This window comes from Strongylocentrotus purpuratus, unplaced genomic scaffold (assembly GCF_000002235.5).
Source record: "Strongylocentrotus purpuratus isolate Spur 01 unplaced genomic scaffold, Spur_5.0 spur5_scaffold_6, whole genome shotgun sequence".
Taxonomy (NCBI): domain Eukaryota; kingdom Metazoa; phylum Echinodermata; class Echinoidea; order Camarodonta; family Strongylocentrotidae; genus Strongylocentrotus; species Strongylocentrotus purpuratus.
Genome location: NW_022145612.1, coordinates 51,537,912 through 51,551,381, shown reverse-complemented (window position 1 = coordinate 51,551,381; position 13,470 = coordinate 51,537,912). Strand labels below are relative to the sequence as shown.

The 13,470-nt window shown below is 36.4% G+C and overlaps 1 protein-coding gene across 3 annotated transcripts in view; it reads right to left on the bottom strand.

Annotated features, from left to right (window-relative positions):
* Positions 1-13,470, bottom strand: part of LOC594388 (testin) — a 44,620-nt gene that overhangs the window by 28,187 nt on the left and 2,963 nt on the right. The window contains exon 1 of one of the 3 annotated variants that reach the window (XM_003724070.3): positions 2,555-2,734. The exons of 1 other annotated variant lie outside the window; for it this stretch is intronic. In XM_003724070.3, coding sequence (XP_003724118.2) covers positions 2,555-2,650 — 96 coding nt within the window. In that variant the 5' untranslated portion in view covers positions 2,651-2,734. Of the gene's footprint in view, positions 1-1,020; positions 1,325-2,554; positions 2,735-13,470 lie in introns of those variants that run through there. One more of the 3 variants, XM_003724071.3, reaches the window with a different exon arrangement.

The window sequence follows — 13,470 nt, the reverse complement described above, 5'->3', positions numbered from 1 at the left end:
TGAAAACTCTTAAAGGTATAGACCAGTTTTAAAAACGCCCCCCCCCCCCCTCTCAAAAAATGAAATGGAAGCTCTTATTACCAATCGTGTGAAAAAATATGTTTTGACTAATACGTGATGATACCAATTTTTCTGGGACACCGCCTACTAATCGATATTTTGGTAAATTATCATGTCTATCTGGCCTGGACAGATATTGCGTAGTCCCATATACATCTTTCTGTGTACAGTGCTTGTAACTTTACCAAGACTGAGCCAAATTTCTTATCATTTTGATGATTCCAGAACTTTGCAGTACGCACCAATACTATGCTAGATGATCAACCTTTTCTGATCGATTCCACAACGTTTCTTTCACAATGCAATCGCTGCACACATGACCAGAACTGGTTTAAACCTTTAAAGTGGCAGCTACAAAAGAACAACAAAAGGATTACACAACCCTTGGAATGTTTACCTCAGTTTAAAAACCAGGAAATAAAAGTTGTAGCATAAAAGGCACTTAAATAAATACTAGTAAATTGATTGCGCACCAAAACTTATCTGTAATGTGATGAACTGTAATAAAATGTTCTGATAATTGTATTGGGTATAGAATATGTTTATGTTATATCTTAGGCCTTTGTGTATGAATTGCGTCCTTATCAATAACTTGTTATTCACATAAAGGCAATTTTCAAGTTCAAGTACATTTTTCAGAAACAATCAGAGCAATCATCAAAGAGCATTAATCCGTTTCAGTCTCGCATAGATCTATGAAGTGGAAACTCTGAACTATTAAAAGAAGCAGTCAAAGTAAACACAAGTAACACCAATCAGAAAACATGGAAAGCCACTTCATATCATCCTTTAGAAACCCTTAATTCACAACAATGCCATATTTTGCATCTACATGTATGTGTTCCAAGCACATATTATACCATACAAAGTGTCACAAAATTTACTGTGACAGTCCAATGTCTGTTCCATAACTCGACCAAAGTGGACAAAGAGTTGATAAAGACATACATAAGATCTTACCCTGTTTCTGTTGAACTTGAGAAACACCAAGCTGAAGACAGTAACGACACACACCCACAGAATGGGGTCTGCAGTGGGTCCTATCAAGTAGTCCATTATCAAAGGCCACAATCCTATCAGAACTCCCTACTATCCCTTTAGCTCTACCAAATAAAACTGATCCTGCAATAATTTGAGCCTCACCTTTCCCACACTTCAAAATTTGGACTAGAATAATATTAGTGGGTGGAATCTTTCACGCACAGCCAGTCCTACTTCCTGAAGGCACAAACAACTCGAGAGATCAAATGATGGAGTGATATGATACCACATCCCCTGAAAAACATTACATTATTTGATGATTGTTCAAAATGTGCTGGTAGATGAAAATTATACTTTCTGTTCATCGAGTAAGGCGTATGAAGTACATTTTCATTAAGTTTTAGAGGGTCACAGTCAAGAATTGTAATGGCTATCTCATTCACCATGATATACATATATCTGAGCTACATGTACCATCATCGAAGTCTCATAAGTTTATCTATTTCATAAAAGATGATAATCTTTGTATTAAAAGCATGTGAAAGAAGAAACTACAAGATATTATTCAATGACACAACTCTCAAATGTCGACAAAACTCATTTGGTGCCATTATTTCTGAACGCTTTTTTTAATGAAATGATATTACACTAATAATAGAAAATCAATTAAAAGAGTGATTCCCTCTATGAATTTATTATGAAGATAATTCCTGGATAACTGATAACACCGAAAACTAGATACTTCATGAATTCCTTAACTTCCATTATTAAGAGAATCAATTCAATTTAACAGATCATTATTGTAGATATTGAAATGAGTGGCATTACTCTCATCTTCATCATCATAAAAGTCCTGTTGTGTACTTTTGATGAAATCTATTTGGGTACAATTACTGTTCAATGTGATTTGTATCTACCTTACGTCTGAACCAATTCAAATGTTAGCACTACAATTTTTTTAAATTTAAAGTGTCTCCCGCTCCTATCCACAAGCTGTAGTGCCTTACTTCTATACTGTTTTCTCTGCAGTACTAAGAGGGTTAACTTAGCACAGTGGATTGAGCATTATGTAATCAAATTGCACTGTCCCTGACTAAACAGATCTTAGTGCAAATCTAATTAGTTGTCTCTTACGGCGGAACCATATTTGATTGAGCCAATACCTTTGATGAAATAATGCTAGATTGCAAGGACAAATAAATTTGATAAAGTGATATAAAAAGCGAGCCCACATGATTTAACCCCTTCATATCATATCATTTCAAATACCCCAAACTACAGCCGACTTTCTACATGGCATGGTAGCTAATGGTACAGGCACATGTCGCTTCTCCGGCTGCCTAATAATCACTGTCATTGTTCCACCAACTAATATGCGCCAGTTTATATATATCATAAAACAAAAGGCCTCTAAAAAATTATACTGAAACTGTCAGGCATGCACCAAGTTGGTTTATGTCAGTTATACCAGTGAGTTAACAAGCCTAAAGAAAGACATTCAAAAGATACTCACATCCTTCAGGAAGACTTCATTGCTAAAGATGCCACCATTGGTAAACAGTGGTCTGCCTCCACAGCAACCCAAGAACCACTCTGAAATGAGCTCCATGCCCAAAACACTCCACCCAAACTAAGCGCAAACACCAAATGCCACAATGTGTCCTTCAAAACTTCCTCAGTCACAAGACAATTCCCCCACCCACAAGCAGTTTAATGGTTCTTTAATAGGAGATGACAAAGAGTACCATCACATTACAAACACCTCTTTGTTTTTTTAATGAAGAGCTGGAGACTGGGTCATAACTTCAGATCCAGAGGAAACAGACCAATCCTCAGGTGAAGCTCTTTTAACGACCAAGGTAAAGAGATACCTGAAATGGCATAATCTGTCACGCGAGAATCCTTGAATTCAAGCACCCTCGGAGTTCTCCTAAATAATAACATCCATGGGATAACACCATTTTCCTGCTCAAGTTGGCAAGAACTAGTCAAGGTTTTACAGCCTTAACATTGACTTTCCTCTCAAAATGTATCCTTGATAAATGATTGAAGGTGGTTATATTGTATCAAAATCAATAAACATATATCTGTGAAGTTGTGAACTATTGTGGTTCATAAACCTTGGAGCTTCACTTTCATATTATTACTTTGACTGGTTCTACCAGCATATGTGATATCACCATCTCGCATTTAGAGGATAGGTAATTAAACTACTTAATGATCCTTGAATGCAATATCAAATTATCCTCTGTTTTGGGGGTAGTATGGGGTATTGCACCCAAGGAAATATTGGGGGCCACTAATACACGGAGGCATATTATATGCCTTTTCTAGGCCACATCTTGTTCCTATTTCAGGTAGGAAGTATGCACCACATAAGCTGAATTCCTATCCTGACGATGCTTGTCATCTGTTATAGAATGAAAGAACATGATTTATACGAGGTCTAGTAAATTTAATCTGTTGAGAGCCAGAAGGGCGTTAACAACTGTTCAAAGGATATAAAGTTAACACCCTTTGGCTCTTGACAAGCGATTTGATCTTCAATGTCTCTTTATTTACCAATATTAGCCCTATTACATTGCAGATTTTTTTTTAAATGATAATTATTCTGTTGTATTTTTGTGGTGAGCTGGGGGCATGCACCAGTTGTAGCTACTCTGCATGCGTTAGTGTTAGCATTAGGAGAGTCACATGATTGAAAATAGTTCACCAGTGTTTTGAGCATGAGTAGTTACACTGCAAAAACCAGTGGAGTTTTGGCCGGCGTTTTTTTGTATTTGGGTTCTTCGCCTTGTTTATGGGTAGTTGCCTAGAAACTTCCAACAAAACTCTGGAATGTGAAAAAACTGCAGTGTAAATGCAGCTATTGAGACTTTTGAAGAAAAAAACTGTTTCATCTCTTGATCTCTTTTAGCCTTCTTATTTTTTTTTTACCAAGCTCTTAATATGTCGACGGGTAGAAGGGGGGGGGGCTAAGTTAATCACTACCTCATGTACCATTTGTTTGTTATTTAATAGATATAGGGTTTGTCATACCAACGTTTATATAGTATTTGGTAGATACTACACATATTTTCTCAAAATGCATTCAACCATGGATATTCTCTCTGGTGGACATATCATTACATGCCCTTAATCAGGATAATCTGGTTTAACTAAGAATCTAACGCTGGATAACAAGCGAAGGCCTTTAAAAATCTCCTCTCCCACAAAGAGGCTCACTCTGTGGATCATGGGATTTAGTGAAATGATTCCACGCACAAAAATTGAAGAGAAAAATAATTAAATGGCTCACAGACATCACGTTTGCCTCTTGCTTCATGCATGAACAAAGTTGTAATTGCATCACTGAAGCATTACATAGAAACCTATAAATAGGACTGAAATGAAGTTTTCACCAGCTGGACTTTAAAATGAAATATATAGAAGTCAATTTAGATCAGGAATATAAAATTGAGTAGATAATGAGATACATGTATCAGAGCTCACAATATAATTACTATCTGATCTTGCAGAACAGAGATAGCATCTACGTAGAGTCATACTCATAGACTTGTTTTTACAACATCCTTTATATCAGTCAGTTTCTTCCCTATAATTTTGATAATATTCATGTTTTCAATCATCACATACGGTATGTCTATTCATTTGGTGTAACACTTATAATCATCTTACCATTTCTTCTTACCCATCATTAACTTAGATTTTTCTTACTCTGTTTAAATCAGAACAATAATGTGCGTCTACTCTTGACTATTACTTGCAACTTCACACTCCAAGTATATCAACCAAACATCAAATACAAAATCTACAATAATGTCAGGTAAGGTTCTGCTGTCACTCAATGCAGCTTCATGTTGCCTTTGTGAGGCGAATTTATCTTCTGTCAATTTATTTTTCAAACCAAAAACATGAAGACGCGAGAGTTACATGTACAGATACAAGTTCTCTGAGATAGGTTGAGGCCACACATTTGTGTGTCCAAGTAACTGTAAGACATATCAAAGTGACAACATGGAATTCCTTTTCATGGTAAAAACAAATCTAAATTTTACATGATATCTCATTTCACATTTTAAAAAAGAGACACAAAATGATGTCTATGCTGCTGCCATGGAAACAGCACACTTGCAGCTGTTTGTATTACAGCACAAATCAAGCTAATGCATGTTTTTGCCATAGGACAATAGAATGGTTATCAGTTGTTGTGTTATTGTTCTCTAATGTGAAAGCATTTCTTACATTTTCCCCACATGAAAGAGCCCTATAAAATATACTGTCACATATACAAACTAGTGGCTACTTGGATCTTCTACAGGCATAAGTCTATGATACTTCATGGGAAAGAAAGTCTTGGTGGAAAGGTGGTGGAAAGGTGAGAAGTACAGTACCCTTCCCTTGTAGTCCACCCCCCCCCCCTCCTCCCCTCCTTCATGCACCTTTCATCATCACGTAACCCTATCTTCACCAAATCTTCTAATGAATGTGCAAATAATGTTGGAATGGAGAACATGGCAACCAGATGGCTGAATGGGATGATTCATGCCTCTCCGCACATCCCTTACACAGTGACACATACTGTACAGGTAGAGTTTGAAAGGGCATATATTTCCATAATCATTGAAATGCATAGAAAGGTAAGGATTTTAAAATTTAGTAGCCTCCTTGAGGATATTACCTTTTGGATCGTAAATTATCCTCCCCTTGATCTTGAACACATATTCAATGCCCTTCTTTTTCTCAACAGACTGAGAAAAAAACCTGAATAAAACAACCCATCTCTGGAGATTTTTTTTTTTTTTACACCGGCTAAAACTCAACCTGTTTTTGCTTTGTAAATGCTTGCTCTCAAAACACCAGTGAATTATTCCAGGTTTTGATCATGCGACTCTCCTAGCTTTGGGGCTAATGCATCCAGAGCAGCGACAAATGGCGCACAACTCCCCCCCCCCCCCAAGAATTTTTTAAAAATCAAACACAGACAGTTTTTCATGGAGTTTTTCCAGTAGTGTAAATGATAGTTTTAAGAAACCAATGGTTTCTCATTTTGGTTTTTGGTCGTTTTTTTTCCTGCCATGTAAATTGGCCTAGGATAGCATTTATTGTTGACACTGGGTTTGTACTAGTCTACACCCAAACAAACAAAGACTCTAATTTTACATTTAAACAAAGCATATTGTGTCTAAAAGTCTTGATTAAAGTCTAGACCAGCATCACCATGGTTGTGTCACACAGTGCCTATGGGATGTACAGTCTACAATTCAGCTGGTCCAGACCATATGACAGTTATAACTGACCCATGAGAATTGATGCTTGGAATCTATAGGGGCGGGGGTGCTCCATTTGGATGATAAGAGGAAGAGATACCAGTGCTCAGTGGAGCATGACGATGATTCAAGCTGGGCAGATGATGACACATGCTTCTATCTCTTTCTGATTGATGGAAAGATGAGGTCAGATATTACGCTGCTAATAAAATGGATGACCACCATCCACAGTGCTCTCTAGCCTCAATCTCAATGCAGTCTGGTTACTATTTAACATGGAGTAGCCATATAGGCCTACAATAGAGAATGTTATACAACACCTACGTGGATCCCTGTCATTTGATTGGAGGATTGTTGGTCACATGATATTCAATAGATGGTATATTGCACGGTCGTGCATTTTTGGTTATATGCGCCGTGCATTTTTGGTTATATGCAGACTGCGTACCTCTCTGCCGTGCGCGCGCGTATCCCTGCGTGTATCTGACGCGAAGGCAATCTGAATGTAATCGAGAAGGCTTGAATCCAACTTTAATTTATCTTTTATAAGGAGTAAAGCATAATTTGTTGATTAACGTTCTATTAGATCTTCTTCGATGTTGTATAAAACAAATAATGAATGTTATTCATTCTTTCAATGGTGCGAATATTTTCATTCGTTGAAAGATTAACATTAATTCTATTCAACTCGGCTGACGCCTCGTTGAATAGAATGTTAATCTTTCAACTCATGAAAATATTCGCACTATTGAACTCATAACCATTCATTATTTGTATAATGATTAATTGGCCCTTTTGATTTTCCTGCACTTTCCAACAACACACTCCACAAAATTAACATAAGCCCCCCCCCCCCCCCTATTTTGATTTGACTTCTAACCATGATGTACATACATGTAAATTATTAACTCTTAACTTGCCATTGAACAAATCCTTGGACTGCCATATTGTTTATCATATTTTACATGCACGTGTGTATAATGTGCGTGTCGACAGATACAAAAGAGCAAAAGACTCAATAAAAATTTTCATGACATTGTAATTAATATCACTATGCCAGTTTTTAATGGAATAATCATAGCTGAATACATCCACGCCATGAAATTCATATACATCACGCATACAGTCCGGAAAAAACATATTTGCAAATTTCTTTGGCACATTGCTATCTCACATGGAATTTGAAACCATTTATTTTGTTAAATGCCTAGGACTTTACTTACAACGGCACTCCTCCTTAGAGTATAGATTGCATTGCTTTCCTTTCTATCACGGAAATACAAACATAATGCATGTAGCTTGGTCTTCAAAATGCTTCCTTGTCTGTCGTATCCATCTCTCATGCATTATATCATTTATATGTCATTCAAGTCATTCAACCTAATATGAGAAATACATGCAGGCCTACATGTAAGTTTACAATTGCTTGGTCAAATAGGAGGCTATAATTAGTATACCGGTAGTGCTCACTTGAATTGAAATCAACAACATATCAGTATCCAATCTACATATACATGTAGGTGATCATGTCAGCCTAATAATGTGCAATCAGATGCAACTTGAATCCTCTTTTTCCCTGGGGGGGGGGGGGGCAGGGGGAGGGGAAGGGAAGGTGGTACTTGAATATATAGTCCTTTCAAGTACTAGGTTAATATGAACATGGCATATTGATATCATAATATGGGGAAAGCTGAACATGAACTCCAAACCTTGTGAAATGGTTGAGTTGTCCGATACTAGATAAAATGAAAATACTTGTACAAGATAGTAGGTGTCCTCTTGCATAAACCATCCACAAGGGGCATGATTTCTCCTTTCCCTTTAATAATTTAGTTTTTGTTTTACGATGGCAAAACCTAGTATATATGCTTCATAAAATGTGGACTATAGACTCACTATCATAATCCTCAGTATTCTGTTGAAAGAATCCTGAAAACACTATCAAATACAAAAAAAATAGCTTCCCCCAAAAGGCTAGTTTTTCTCACATTCCGATGTTTCATCTGCAGTTGCTAAGCAACCACCCATAAACAAGACAACAAAAAAACACCTCTGGAGTGTGGTTTTCTTTAAATGCTGGCAGAAACTTCATAAGTTTTTGCAGTGTAAATGTGCGCTGTCTAACCACTGTGGAATCCTTCCGGTGTTTGGTCATGTGACTCTCCTCGCTTTCTTATGGGTTTTTCCAGTATATGGCAGTAAAAAAATATTATTGTTTTTTTTTAAATTGTTTTTGGACTGTGTAAATGGGACTACATGTATTCTTCCTGCATGTTCCAAATGAAGCATCAAAAGCTTCCTTCTCAGCCTTGTTTTTGATGGTATAATATGCCAAGGTTGAAATGTTAATATTCCACTTCAAACGGCTAAACAAACATAATCAGTTGACAATAATGAAGTAGACGTTATCAAATGAATGATAAAATAAGGTACATGTAATTGATGTTAGAAGTTGACTGCAGGAAGAACATTTAAAAACAGATATCAATACCTTAATAATTTAATTTAACCTACAGTGTACTAAAATCAATGATTATAATAATAATGACTTCCTTCATTATCCCAGCCACTGGTAGTCACATATTCGTTACAGAAACTCATACATGTATAACACAATCTGTACATTTATTTTGGTGCATACAGTGTGTAAAATTGCAAATCACATTTCTATGTCAATGATTTCCACTTAGAAAAACATTAACTAGGATCGGAACCCCCATACTGGTCTGTGTCTGAGCCCAACAGGAATACCGTAACTCAATGGAAATACAAATCTACTTCTCAACCTGTTCAGTATACAGAGAAAGCTATACAAGCCAACAAACATTTTGATTTCAGATTTGATTCATCCTGGCAGCCAACACTAATTGACAAGGGCATTAGTCAACACCACATCTGCTTAATTCACAGAAGCTGTTGATGGGTAATGACTTGAGTGGTTAATGGCTAGAGTCAATCAGCACTCATGTAATTGGTATTCTAGTAAATCTGGTTAGTAATACTGAGTATCACAATGGGAATGTACAGGTGGGACTATATGTATATGTGGTGTAATTGTCTGCCTGTGCCTATTGATTCTTCTTCGTATATTTCAAGTATAGTTATCCACTAAAACAAAAGAAAAATGACAAAAAATTAAAAAATATATAAAAATGCAAGTAATAAACACATGCACCTAAATAATTAAAACATCTACCTAGGAAAATTGGCCAAATTTGTTTTCATAGACTAGCTCCATGATCAAGTTTAAATTATCATCTAATAATAATAATAATCAACAATAACATAATAGTTAGGAATCGAGTCTACAGTAATTAAGGTAAAGGGAGATCTCCATATCAGTATCTTCTAGTCTTTCGTACGCTGAAACCGGACATGTTGTACTTTAACAAAGATTTAATGCCATTATGGCTCTGAATAGACGATTTTCTTCACTTTTACTTCTGGAAAAGTTAACTCAAGGAAAATTGACTACGGTACCCGGTAATGAACTTTTGATAAAGTTTACTGGCTGACAAAAACAGATTTTGTTTCACCTAAAAGCACAGCATTGATTTAATTCAAGATAAAAGGCACCCACACTCTCTCTCTAGTCTCAGCTCAGTCTCTCACCTCAGCTTGGCCAACATTCTCACAGCTGCACCTGTACATGTTGCTTCTTGCTCCCATTTTCCAAGGCACAATCGATGGTCAAATATATTCATGACCATGCACCTTCCTACACTTCAGGGCAATCTCTTCTAATTTGACTTTCAATGACATTTTACATTCGACACAGTGAGAAAGGCAATCGGTAGAGCTTATTACCCTTTAAGAAGTGGACCGGTGTTGTGTCTGTTTGCCAAAAGCAACTAAAAGTACTCTTGGGAGTTGGGAGAAAAACAAAAACCAATCCCGAAATGTCAGCTGATGGAAGTGTGGTGAAAATTTAATCAAATCATACATCATTTTTTACAAAATCCTTAGAAACCAGATGAAAATATCACAGTGTGTGCTTGGGGGAAAAGCCATAGCAGGTGACTTTCTGAAGGGTATATTGAGAAAATAACTCCAGCTGCAATTTTATTTTTGACAGTATATTGACAAAAATGAAGGAAAAAACAAACATGTGAGCTGCTATCTGAAAGCATTGATGTTTATCAGTTAACATAGCATTGACAAACTAGAGAATCATCAACAATGATTCAGTGACACAGTGAGCTTTAATGCTTTATGCTCTGTCAGATAAGAAGCACATGATGCAAAATATGAAAAGTATAAATATATGCTTCTCTGGATATGCAGGGCATTTTCAGGAGCTGGACAGTATATAAAATTTTCAGAAGAAAATACAGAACGATGGGAGGATGAGGAGAGGAACTGACAGGTTGTCTTCTCTCTGCTGTACCTCAAGTCCTCGATATCCTCATACAGACCCTGATACAGGCCTACCGAACCCAGATATCATTTGACCCATCATATCACCATCAACCATGAAGTCCATGATGATATATGATCGCAGGTCAGTGCCGTGCCAGTTCTTGAGATTCCTCAGAATGATTTTTTAAGAGTCTCCCGTGGCCCCCAAGTACACCTTTCAGTAGGCTTGTTTTCAAGATGACTTTCTCTCTATGCATATATTGCTCTCTCTATCTGGGCTCATAAACATTTCTATTTTCTTTTAAGGAGAAGAATCAGTTTTAAAAAGAATATTTCATAACGTAAGTGCTCATATAATAACTCAAATAAAAGAACATTGAATGGATAGTGTTCAATGATTCTAGGCCTAACTCGTCAGCTAATGGATCTTGTTTTCTGTTTTGATCAATCTTTAAAAAAAAAAACTTTTACTTTTTACACAAAATATTACTTTTTTAGAGCATTAAGCAATTGAACGTGTCCATGTAGAGGTCTACATTATGTTTCTCCTTCCATCTCAAGGTCTATACAAAGTTTTGAATTTCTTACTTCCTACAAATATAGTGCCCAATCTTTCTTACCCTCTAATTTATTCTTATTATTTCTCCCTCCGTTTTTACAGGTAGATTTGTAGAAGCAATATGGAAATCAGTGGCAAGGAATCTCCCTCACAAAGTTGCTTAATAATGTAGAATGTAATTATGACAAGTAACGTAATTAAACCAAGCTACACGTATGCAAATAAAATCATATATAGTTTTTGCTTTTAAATTGCCAATAGAAGAGAGCCTTACAAGCCATACAGTCGATGAGTTGCTTCTCTATCAACGATTCCCTACAGGATGTTTATATTGTATGCCCTGTATTGCCCACTTAAGGAAATTGTTTAAATGTGTTCAGGAAATCCCTAGGGCCATGCCTTTCGGGCAGAACGAAGAAGAGACTTTCCCTAATGGTTGCCTTACTTGAGCTGGTTAAAGAATCTGAGCAAGGGCCGCAAGAAGGGGAAATCTACGGAAACGACTTTGAATTGCTTGTTCAACTTGACAAATTTGAGTACCGGTGTCTAATGAAGCACCATTTTGCATTCAGCTATGTTTCTCTCTCCCTCTCTCTCTCTCTGTGTCTCTCCTCCTCCTCCTCTCTCTCTCTCTCTCTCTCTCTCTCTAGTGTCAATTTAGTCTCTATATGTATCTATCTATCTTTCTCCCCCCCCCCCTCTCTCTCTCTCTCTTACACATATGTTTTTTACTTTACAGCTGAATTTTCTGTTTCACTGTGGAAAAATGGTAGATTAGGCTAATTACTAACAGAAAAAGCAGCAAAAGCAGAAAAAAGGGAAATAGCAACAATTCAGCAGTGAATGTGTTTCAAAAATTAGCTAACGAAAAAGAAAAGGAAATAGATCACTGTTTGTTCTTAAGAGGTAAAGATTGTTACAAATAACTTTGTATTTAAATACAGGATTTCCAACTTGGCAATGAATGTTAATTTGACTAAATAGTCCACTTTCACGAAAATTATCCACAAATAAATTAAATATGAATAAATAAATTTTCAATCAATTAATGAGTTAATACTTGTGTAGCCATGGTGACTGCTTTTTTGGTGTGTGTGCAAAAACTGTGCATAATAGAAGAAATGAATTACATTGTAAATGTACATTTATAATAATAGTGCCAGAAATTGCCATTTTGAGATAAAATTCACAGGCTTAGTCTTAGATCGCGATTCCAGATTCAGAACTCTTCATAATTCACATGCCCTGTAAATATTATGGAAAAGTAGTTTATTGACATTTTTTTTTTTTTAAAGACATCCATGGACATACTGAATAATAGAACATCAGTTCAAGGTTCAGTCACATGACTCACATGTAAACATATATCTACCGGTATTGTAAAAGACGACATAAATCTTCATTAGATCAACACACCTCACTACACTTCTGCACACAATTCAGATTGTGCAACACACTGTGCAGACGATTCTCTATGTTCAGTATACACCTGTTGGGTGAACTTCGAGGTCACCCAATGCGTCCTAATCGTCCTCAATTCTGTAGGCTCTCCTACAGTACCTACTCCCTGCTGGCAAAGGCAAGGAGAGGGCAAACGAGCGCCTAACTTTAAAAATAGCATCATGAACAAAAAAGACAGCGCATAATGGGCTAGACTGGGAGATTGTACTTGCACCCAGCCCTGATCCCTGCGTATTCACTAGTTACATGAAATAAAGAGGTAAATAGCAGGTGATTTGTATTGTTTGGGGTAATCAATTTCAATGCAAATGGACAGGTGGACTTTGATCTCAATGGGGAGGGCAAAGATGAAATGATTCCATTTATCTAAATGAGCTTCTTCAAATATAACAATTAAGTCAAGGTTGCTCAATGTGTATGATTGCACAAATTCAATCATGGGAAAATGGATTTACATCATCATGGCATTATAAATACATTCTCAACTTCCTCAAGGCTCAAGTAATACTATACCCTCTGTTATTTTGCTATTTTCTATATTAATGAATACATTTATTTTTTTCTGAGGGTGGGGTGAATTTTCACAATTCACATGCAAATCAATCATTTTCCAACCACAATCTACAGCAAATTTAGCAATACATCTACTTGGACATGTATACAACAAAGGAGATGCAAAGTCAAGTACAAACAGGTAAATGAACAAATTGATTTACAAATCTATACTGCCTAAGCCCAAGGCAAAACATGGTTGTCTCTGATGTCAAGCTGATTAGATTT